The 11,201-nt window shown below is 42.2% G+C and overlaps 1 protein-coding gene across 1 annotated transcript; it reads left to right on the top strand.

Moving 5' to 3' along the window:
• Positions 1–4,106: 4,106 nt before the first annotated feature.
• Positions 4,107–10,954, top strand: LOC106896756 (myosin heavy chain, skeletal muscle, adult-like). Its single transcript, XM_014956972.1, has 13 exons — positions 4,107–4,303; positions 4,384–4,527; positions 4,623–4,779; positions 7,848–7,875; positions 7,974–8,089; positions 8,288–8,400; positions 8,530–8,593; positions 8,686–8,784; positions 8,881–8,984; positions 9,066–9,204; positions 9,574–9,692; positions 9,795–9,944; positions 10,760–10,954. Exons 1-13 carry the CDS (start codon positions 4,118–4,120, stop codon positions 10,952–10,954), a joined length of 1,614 nt encoding a protein of 537 aa, XP_014812458.1. The 5' UTR covers positions 4,107–4,117.
• The last annotated feature ends 247 nt before the right edge of the window (positions 10,955–11,201 follow it).

The following is an 11,201-nucleotide window of genomic DNA, read 5'->3' as shown; positions in this document are numbered from 1 at the left end:
TGGATGTTTTCAAACACCCTTTGTCTCTGCACACACGGGAAATGCTTTTGCTTCACCTCTAAGCACCTTGGGTTCAATGCTGAACAAATGCAATCCCTATCCATTACGATAGATAGAGGTTTACGATATCTTTAGTTTTCCACCTGAGAAGTGCCATACACCACCATGCACGACAGACACAATCCCATTAACCGTGTACCTAGGAAATCCACTCTGTGAAACAAATTATAAAATCAGGAAGGAAGGAAGGAAGGAAGGAAGGAAGGAAGGAAGGAAGGAAGGAAGGAAAGAAGGAAGGAAGGAAGGAAGGAAGGAAAGAAGGAAGGGAGGAAGGAAGAGAGGGAGGGACTGTGGATGCTTTGATGACCACTGACATCTCACCTCTGCTGTAGATCCCACTTCAGGAACCAATGCTGTCTACCAAGTCTGCCTTCCTACGCATTAGCCTGAAGCTAGATCTCCTATGTCACACAATCCACTGGTGATTCACAGGCTGCACTGATCCCTGCAGGCACGCTCTGCTAATCCAGACAGCACGGCTGATAACACCACCAGCATGCTGCAAATCCCACACGGACTGCTTTTTTCAAAGTGGTCTTTGTTTGCTTTCAATAATCTTCCTGACTATTACTTGATTAATAGCAGTCACCTTTCAAGGTATGTTCTGCTCCCTCACACCAAACACAGCTCACACAGCTGTAATTCCTTTATGCTAACTTCTACTGCATGTACCTGGGGACTAAGGTGTCAATGCAGAGCTATTGATAGAGGTTAACTTCCGTGCTGAGTACAGAAATGCCAAATAGAGCTCCATTGCAACTGCAGTTTCTTCTTCAAGTGGTAGCCAGCGCATACATTCATGCCGTGGATTTGTGTCTGCTGCTAGCATTTGACAAGAGAATCGTTCTGTCAAAAGACTATGGAACGCAGGGAGGTGATTAGAGACAGCCAACATGGCTTCTTGAAGAGAAGGCAAATTGCGCCTGACTAATCTAGTGGCCTTCTACGATGGAGCGTACAAAGGAAGAGCAACAGACATCGTCTACCCAGACGTCTTCTCTAAGGCCTTTGAAATGGTCCCGCACAACATTTTTGTCACTAAATTGGAGAGTTACGGTTTTGATGGATGGCCTCTTAGATGGATAAGGAATTGGCTGGATGGCTGCATCCAAGGAGTCACTGAGTCAAAGGCTCAGTGTCCAAATGGAAACCAGTGGTGTTCCTCAAGGGTTTGTACTGGAATGAATATGAGTCAGTATCTTCATTAATGACATACCTAGAAGCACTGAGAGCAGCCTCAGCAAGGTTGCAGTCAACACAGAGCTGAGTGGTGCAGTTGATACACCGGTGGGAAGGGATCCTCCAGAGGGACCTTGGCAGGCTTGAAGAATGGGTTTGTGTGAACCTAATGAAGATCAACAAAGCCAGGGGCAAGGTCCTGCACCTGGGTCAGGGCAATCCTCACTATCAGTATACACCAGGCGATGACTGGCTTGAGAGCAGCCCTGCAGAGAGAGGTGATTCTCCCCTTCTGCTCTGCACTCATGAGACCCCACCTGGAGCATTGTATCACTTTCTTGTACTCACCCCCAGTACAAGAAAGAAAAGGACGTGCTCAAGCAGGTGCAGAGGAGGGTCACAAAAGTGATCCAAGGACTGGAACACCTCTCCTATAAAGGAAGGCTGAGAGAGTTGTGCTTGTTCAGCCTGGAGATGAGAAGGCTCTGAGGAGACCGCATATTGCAGCCTTTCCATATATGAAGGACGCTTCTAAGAAACACAGGGAAAGACCTTTTTACCAACACCTGTAGCAACAGGATAGGGGGCAAAGGTTTTAAGGTGAAGAGGGTCGATTCTGGTTGGACATAAGGGAGAGATTTTTTAAGATGAGGCTGGTGAGACACTGGAACAGACTGGCCCCAGAATTTGGAAATGTTTCATCACTGGAAGCGGTCAAGCTCAGGTTGGACTGGGGCTTTGAGCAACCTGAGCAACCTTGATGTAGTCAAAGATATTCCCATCCACAGCACGGGGCCTTGCAGTAGATGATCTTTTTAAGGTCCCTTCCAACCCAAAGCATTCTAAGATTCTGTGACTCTGTCCTAGAACTTCTGCATGTCCATGGGACTTGGAGATTGCCCAGAGAGGCAGGTCTTCAGACACACCTCAGTGCTCACCGTTTCCCTCTGGCTGTTTCTGGGCTTCTCCTGGGCAGGGCACACAGCGTTACCTTGGATCACAGGGATAATTTTTCTGACCTTGCCCTTGTGTTCTTCACAGAGCTTTGTCCACTGAGCTCTTTTAATAACCAAAATGCCAATGACCAGGAGAAGGACGTGTTTAGAGCTGACAGTGTTTAAAGCAGCTCAAGTGACAGTGCCCTTTTCCTAGAACTAGATCAGCCACTCTCCAGGACTACCAGCAAATTCCCCTTTTCTCAGAGTATCAGCATTGTACAGCACTGCCTACCACCTCTGATGCTCCGATATAGGCAGCACTGTGTTGATAGCTTTTGTTGCAGGAACTGTATGAATGTGTAAATGTGCAAGACAGTTGTGATGGGATGAGAGTGCTGGACTGAGGATGTATCAGAGGGTCTCAGAGGGTCTCAGAGCGTATGCTCTGTGTGTGATTTGTGTGCAGAGTTGTGCTTGGGTGGAGGGGTGGGTTTTTTTCGAGTTGTAGGCAGTGAAAGGTTACAGGGACCTCCCCTGCTTCCCCATTTGGTTGAGGACGTTGCAGCATATATGTGGACCATGGGTATTTATGTGAGGAATAGGCTTTAGCCTTTTAGAAATTTACTTCGCATTTTTGGTTCTATCATGATCTTGAAAAATCTGTACCAGATGTGGATGCACAATACAAGCTTTGCTAATTAATTTAATGCTTGACACTAGTTATTACACATTCATACTTACTCAGCTCTGTACCTAATATACTTTTGTATATACCCATCTTTCAATAGGAATGTTTAGAAAAAAAATGTAATTTTTTTTGGGCTACGTCTGAGTTGCCAGGATTGTGGTATGTAGCAATTTGGAACGTAACACATTTTGTTTCTCTCATTTTAAATATTAGAAGAACATAAAAGATCATAACAGAACTTTTTAGCATTTTTCACATATATTATCTGCTGCCCTTGATGCATTTCTTCATTAGCATGGGGAAAAAATTAAAGTTATGTCCACAGTGCAACTCGAAGAGTTGCAGCACAGGCATACAATAAAAATCTGTCTTGGGTCCAGGAGGAAACGCAGCAATTGAATCCATAAGTCTTACATCCAAGTTCTCCAAGTGCCTTGACTAACTGAGATTCTCTCCTTAAGTCTCTTGTCAAATTATTTATAGTCAATACATTCACATCATTGGTAAGATACAAAACATTTCTAAATATATCTGGTCAAATCAAATGACAATTATGCCATTAGTTAAGTTTGCCAGACAATGCTTTGCCAAAGAATGTTTGCCAAAAAATGTTTTGACCGAAGAAAGAGGAGGAATCTTAGAGCATCTGCCAACCAGACTCTATAAAAGTGTCTTTGCAGTGCTTGGCCCTGTCTCCAAGAACAGTTTCAAGGTAAGTGTGCTGGGTCTAGTGATTTTTTGAAATTTGGCAACCCCCTTTACTGCATGTTAGACAGTATATAAAACCCCTGAAACTGGTTTCCAAATAAGTTTTACCGTCTGCTTTCAAGGCATCTGTATATTTTCAACTTACACCTTTTTTCCTTTTTTTTTTTTAATTTTACATAAGAATAAGAAAGTTCTTTAACAAAATTCATATTCTTATATGTACAATCTGTGCAATCTGTAAAACCAATGTACAATCTGTACATTGTCACAAGACACAAATAAGAACAATTTTTTAAAGGTTATTCTGCATTATTCAAAAATGAAAGTAAGATTTTTCTTTTCTGGATTTAAATCATTAAACAGGAAGAAGGCTAGTTTTGCTAGTTCTAGCAATTCTAGTATGTGCTTAATTCTAAAGCATTGGAAAACATCTCCTTGCAAGAAATGTACAATGACCTATTGATGCTACATTTCGTTTCTCCCACAGGATTCTCTGCTGACGTGTTTTCAGTAAACTGCAGCCATGGCCTCTCCAGACGCTGAGATGGCTGCCTTTGGGGAGGCGGCTCCTTACCTCCGAAAGTCAGAAAAGGAGAGAATCGAGGCCCAGAACAAGCCTTTTGATGCCAAGTCATCCGTCTTTGTGGCACATCCTAAGGAATCCTTTGTGAAAGGGACAATCCAGAGTAGGGAATCAGGGAAGGTCACTGTCAAGAGTGAAGCAGGAGAGGTGAGTAAAAACCGAGGCTTAAAAACTGCAAGTAATTCTCAGTCTCAGAGAGAGTCATGCATCTTTCCTTCCTCTGACAGACCCTGACTGTGAAGGAAGATCAAATCTTCTCCATGAACCCTCCCAAGTATGATAAAATCGAGGACATGGCCATGATGACCCACCTCCACGAACCCGCTGTGCTGTACAACCTCAAAGAGCGTTATGCAGCCTGGATGATCTACGTAAGTACCAGCAGCGCTCTTCCCTTGGCTAGCTGGGAGGAACTGCTCTGGAAGTGGCTAAGTGGAAGCCAACGTGCTGTCTGCCTTCCTCACAGACCTACTCGGGTCTCTTCTGCGTCACTGTCAACCCCTACAAGTGGCTGCCGGTGTACAACCCGGAGGTGGTGTTGGCCTACCGAGGCAAGAAGCGCCAGGAGGCCCCTCCACACATCTTCTCCATCTCTGACAACGCCTATCAGTTCATGCTGACTGGTGAGTTGATTTTCTTTAAAATTATTTGGCTGTGAACACTTGCAGAGGATAAAAAAAATATTTTCACTGCAAAATAGTTCAGTCTAATATTTTTGGGAGGAGGCTGATGTCCTCTCATCTTTGGAAATGTTTTCTTTACTGGACATCATCATTGAGATCATGTTTCTAACAATCATTGTTAGAATTTGCTGTCCAAGATACTTGAGAGGATACTGTTTAACACTGAATATATTGTCAGATATTCGTTCTAAGAAACTTGGATAAACTTTTAAAGATCTGATTTTTTCCTAGTTGAGTGGATTGTTCTTCAATTATTTGCTTTGCATGACTGGAAATCACTGGGGTGGAATTCTGTAAATAAGATTTTGTGTAAAGGGAAAGGGGATTCAGTATTGAAGCCAATGCTTCCTGTGGTGTTTTTACAAAAACTCAGGAAGCAGTGTTAGTCAGACATTACAGTGAAACCTGCTCAGAAAAGGGATACTTCCTCCCTCCATCTCAGAAATAATTTCTTATTTTCCATTCATTGTTATAAAGAAATAAGAAAGAATAGTAGCAAAATCTTTTCTAGTTTTCCAGTTTTTCACAAAAGAACAGATTAGTCAGAAAAATATTAAACAAAATCAGGTATATTTTAATTTGTGAGAATGTCTTTCCCCACACTCCCCCCTCCAGTTACTGCATTATTCAGAGCAGTAAGAAGGTTAATTGGAATAGAAGACTGTGAAAATGGATCAATAATAAATTGATATTTGGTTACTGTGCCTTCTCATGGCAATATTTATCTAAGTAATCACACATTTACTCTCTCTGGCACCTTTATGACGTATGTGGAAACTTGATGAATGCTCATTCATACTTTTCCACTGACAGTTAGTTACCTAATGGCATAGTCTCTTCAGACTGCAAGCAGATTGTTGGAAAACAGCATCCTAGAGGCATAGACCAAATTTAAATAATCTGGCAAAAAGCACTTTGAAGGCTAGTCCAGTTACACAGCCTATTAGGGCATGTTATTCAACATACATAGACTTTCTTCAAAACGTAAGTGTGAAAACACAAGAAGGCATGCAAAATTATAGGTTTGAGAACAACTTGTAACATGCATAAAAAATTATGCTTATTTCTTTCCCGAAAACATAAGGAGCAGAAGGGCTTAAAAGGGGTCTGTAGAGTACAGACTCTACAGAGTACTACCAACACAGTCAAAATTTAAAAAGACAACTTGGAAAATGTAAGGCCGTATCAACCAGGATATGAGATTTTAATTTGTTTACCTTAAAGCAGTGTGGGAAGCATTCATTTCTGGAACTCCTCTTTATAGTGCAATTCATCACAGGAACATTTGACTCAAGTATCCTTAAAAAAACCCAACAACAAAATAAACACTAGCAAATTGCCAGGATAGAATTCAACAATGCATTCCAGTAGAACTCTACAGATCAAAAATTCTCACTAAAAAATGCCTGGAAAATGATGAGTGCTACAGTAACTTTTAAAAAGAGTTATGAGGGAGTTTTAAGGAACAGCCTACCAGTGAGCTTGATTTTTGTAAAAGGCAAACTGCCAGCAATTTCTGAACAAGTTAATTACTGGGCATATGAGTATATGTGACTTACCAAGAAAGAAAAGATACATTTTTTTTAAAGGGAAGTCTTGCCTTACCGGAATACTGATTGTTCTTAACAAAAGAGAGCTGGTCAAGGTAACCTACCTGAATTCAGCAAAGATCTTCAGTACAGCTGATAAAGCAGCTATTTTTAGCATGATCTTTTAAGCTTACATTCACTACTAGCTATAGAGTTAAGAAGGTTCAAAAATACTTGTTGAAGAAAAAGGAAGACATGGTAAAAATGATGGGTCTTTTTCAGTTCTCCTAGAGGAAATAATTTATCAATCAAGTTGCACTGGGAATCTGTTCTGGGACTTCTGCTGTTCAACATTTTTTTCAACGATCTAGAAATGCTGACGCTTTCTGCTTTTACTGCTTTTGTTACAGATATCCTTTAATACAGCTTCAAAAAATTTTGCTCAGTGATCAGAAATCTACAAAATAACAAGGTGAAAGATGGAGATCACTGGGCAAGAAACAGGGACTAAAAGAGAAAACATCATTATATCATGGTGGTAATCCAAGGAATGTCTGCACCTTGTGTACTGTAGGCATTTCTGCCCTTCCTTTTTCAAAAAAGAATATAGTAGAAATGGAACAGGTGAAGACAAAAATGAAAAGGTTTCCAAAAGGTATGACAGGACATCTGCTCAGGTTACTCTAGACAAAAGATTTGTGCTACTTTAGAAAATAATGCATGGCATAGAGAAGATGAATAAACAAGGAAAGGGTACCTGAAAAAACAAGCCCAGCAACAATGACATTTTTTTCCTTTACACAGTAGGTGGTTCAATGCCAGAGCAGACTGGATGACAAAAGCTGATGTAACACAAAAAGAACTGAGCGTGGGTTAAAAATATAGCCAGAGAAAATTCTGGAAAGCAAACTCAGACCAAGCTATTACAAACAAAACCATCAAATCTAGCCCTGGAAATATGAAAATTTCAATATTCTAGAGTATGAGAGAGTATTCCAGTAAAATATTACTTAGACACTTATGATGTTTTTGTGATTTTGTTTAGGCAACAATCAATTGGCCAACAACAGAAAAACCATTTGGGGAGCCTATGGACTGATCAGTAGTGCTTGTTCCTATGTCAGAAAGCTTGTGAGAAGAACCTGCTTCAGTTCACTTTAGGTTACAGATTACAAAAATACTCCTTAGTTGGAATCCTTTTCATAAAGAAGCTTGACATGAAAAGAATATCCAGAAAAAAGATGCTCGTATATGACAACTGACATCCACATTATGACATTACAGTCTGCACATGTGAGCTTCCCATATATAGCTGGGAACTTTAAAATATTCAAAAGGAATTAGAGGTGAAGGCACACAAGTTTACAAAAGGAATTAGATACCTACTGCTAGTGTGCCTTCTAAAGTCCCAGGAATATTTTTATCGAGAATATTCATGATACATATTACTAATCTCTTTGCTTCTGCCTCTTCTCACAGATCGCGAGAACCAGTCGATCCTGATCACGTATGTACACCCCCTGCTCGGGTCTCTGTGGGGCTGCCCGGTGCCAGGGGACCTCCTGCCTGACCACACGCTCTCTGCTTCTCTCTTTGGTTGGACAGTGGAGAATCCGGTGCCGGGAAGACTGTGAACACAAAGCGTGTCATCCAGTACTTTGCAACAATTGCAGCCAGTGGGGAGAAGAAGAAGGAAGACCAGCCTGGAAAAATGCAGGTGAGTTAGAACCTTGTTATTTTGTAGATTTCTGATCACTGAACTATGATGTGTAATTGTTATGTAAACTAAACACTGTAGCTGAATAATTATCATCCTGTAAGGAACACTTAAGTATCACGGAATTGTCATTCATTAATAGATCTTACCTTGCATCAATGCTTTCTACTGTTCCTGATGTAACTTTTGGAAAGATAACTAGTGGTAATTATCATCCTGCAGGGAACACTTGAGGATCAAATCATCAGCGCCAACCCACTGCTGGAGGCCTTTGGAAATGCCAAGACCGTGAGGAACGACAACTCCTCACGCTTTGTAAGTTGTTATTTTGGACAAAATCTCTCCCTCTCATTACAAGATAAGTGTTGGCCCTAGACCGTTCCACATAAAGGAGATGCCAAAAGAACTCATCCAGGCTGAAATGCTGCTTCCTCTCCTTAACAGGGCAAATTCATCAGAATCCACTTTGGAGCCACAGGCAAACTGGCTTCTGCTGACATTGAAACCTGTAAGAGACTCTCCTGGCCTGATCCCTTTCCTTCCCAAATTCCCACTTCCATGTGCATTCCTGGGCCAAACTCTTTCTACCTTCCATGACAGATCTGCTGGAGAAGTCCAGAGTCACTTTCCAGCTTAAGGCAGAAAGAAGCTACCACATATTTTACCAGATCATGTCCAACAAGAAGCCGGAGTTGATTGGTAGGAAGGATCATTATGACTTTTTGGGGAGAAACAGTTCCCTCTATTACCTGGCTGGAAAATCTAAGTCTGTGCCTTGTCTCTTCCTGCTTTCAGACATGCTCCTCATTACCACGAACCCTTTTGACTTCCACTATGTGAGTCAAGGTGAGGTCACTGTTCCCAGCATTGATGACCAGGAGGAGCTCATGGCTACAGATGTAAGTACTATAAGGAACATGTTTTTAATGAGATTGTTGAGGTTATTAGGCAATGTTTTTAATTCATTGTTTTGACTGCAGAGTGCCATTGACATCCTGGGATTCACTCCTGATGAAAAGACGGCCATCTACAAGCTGACAGGGGCTGTCATGCACTACGGGAACCTGAAATTCAAGCAGAAACAACGAGAGGAGCAGGCAGAGCCTGATGGCACAGAAGGTCCTTAGCAACTGACTTTTTAATATACATATAAGTTTTTGGAAGATACTATTTTTAGACAGGTTTTTCTTGGCTTGAGTCACCACATCAAGCAGTGATGAGAAGCATCTTTGATCACTGTCTTGTCTAATTGCAGAGGTGCTTCCCTGAACATTGGAAATATCAATAGTTTATCAAAAGGACATGCCTAAAAAACACAGCATGAAAGGGAGGCTGTCAAAATACATACAATTTCTTCCCTGACCTTGTGTATGAAACCAGAGCAATGCTCTTCCATTTCTAGAACATGACCAGCAGAGTTGTTCACACTGACAAAATCTAGCTATTGTTCAAAGATAAATCCTTCTCTCTTTCTCTGCCCCTCTTCAGTGGCTGACAAGGCTGCTTACCTGATGGGCCTGAACTCAGCTGAGTTACTCAAAGCCCTGTGTTATCCCCGAGTCAAAGTTGGGAATGAATATGTCACCAAAGGTCAAAATGTGGAACAGGTAAAATCTGGAGGTGGAAAATACATGGCGTGAAAGAATACTTGAGGAATCTTCTTTGATCCTAGGAGGAAACTCCGGTCCTTTCTTCTCTGTCTGTTTTAGGTGAACAATGCTGTTGGCGCCCTGGCAAAGGCTGTCTATGAGAAGATGTTCCTGTGGATGGTTGTTCGCATCAACCAACAGCTGGATACCAAGCAGCCCAGACAGTACTTCATTGGTGTCCTGGACATTGCTGGCTTTGAGATCTTTGATGTAAGGAGCATGGATTTGGCACCGTAGTCAAGGGAGGGCCAGGATGGGGTCATGCGGAGTCAGAAACACACTTCTTTTTAAGAAGATTCAGAAGTTTAACCTGCTCATCTGCAGTTTTCCAGAAACCCCTCTGTCTGTCTAGCACCCACAAATGGCTTTTCTAACAGGGACTTTGATTGTAAGGTTGTCAACCCATAGAAGAAAGCTCTCCTTTCTGTCAAGTGGTCTCAGAGGCCCTTGAGCTTGCAAAGGTCTTAGGCTTTGCAGACATAGAGACAGCCCTAGGAATAAGGCTCACACAGATGTGGACCAAGGGTGTGGCCACTCTTGGAGAGGCCAAGGAAAGGGCAGTGTGAAGGAAAAGTTCCCAGCATGTTTCCTGTGTTGTGAATGCCGTGGCGATGCCAGGACTTCTGTGTCAGGGTGGAGGAACCCCCTGATTGCTGATCTGAACGCAGAGAAGTCCTTGGGTGGGACACTGAGGAGGTTTCCCCTCTCTGGGTGGTTAGAGAGCTGAGACACCTACAGGATGCTGCAGCTAAGGTTATGGAAGGACTTGCTTTTGATTAGCACAGTTAAAAAGAAATGCTACCTTTAGTTTGATTTCAGAAGTAATAAGAATGAAATCCTTTGAGGACAGTAAATTTTACAGCGGAAGTCCTGCTAAGGAAACACGTGCTGTTGCAGTACGGTTAGGAGTGGCGTTCCAGCTGGGGAACTTCAACAGCATTAGCTAGCACTAGGAGAATGGTAGCAAGATGCTGTGGTGTTTGTCACACCTTGAGAACCTGCGCACCTCTCCTTGCTTTGGGCAGTTCAACAGCTTTGAGCAGCTGTGCATCAACTTCACCAATGAGAAACTGCAACAGTTCTTCAACCACCACATGTTCGTGCTGGAGCAGGAGGAGTACAAGAAGGAAGGAATTGAATGGGAGTTCATTGATTTTGGGATGGACCTGGCTGCCTGCATTGAGCTCATTGAGAAGGTACCTTTCCATACAAGTGTATGATGTGTTTTGGAATTCCATGATTCCGTTTTCTGAGCCAGACTCAGCTCAGAAAGAACTCACAGCCAGACATCCAGTGTCAGGTAAAAAAAATATTTTGCACTGAAATTTATTTTAGTGTGGGGAAGAGAAATTAGGAAATGAAAACATGTGTCCTCAATCCTGCATTACCTGGTCTTCAAGCACGGAAAAGGTAGCCTGGCCTCCCACCAACAGACTTCTTTCAAAAAAACTGGAGCCAGTCTCCTTT

Source organism: Calidris pugnax, unplaced genomic scaffold, assembly GCF_001431845.1.
Source record: "Calidris pugnax isolate Ruff unplaced genomic scaffold, ASM143184v1 scaffold304, whole genome shotgun sequence".
NCBI classification, from domain to species: Eukaryota; Metazoa; Chordata; class Aves; order Charadriiformes; family Scolopacidae; genus Calidris; species Calidris pugnax.
The sequence above is the reverse complement of the archived record's forward strand: the minus strand, read 5'-3'. Positions and strand labels throughout refer to the sequence as shown.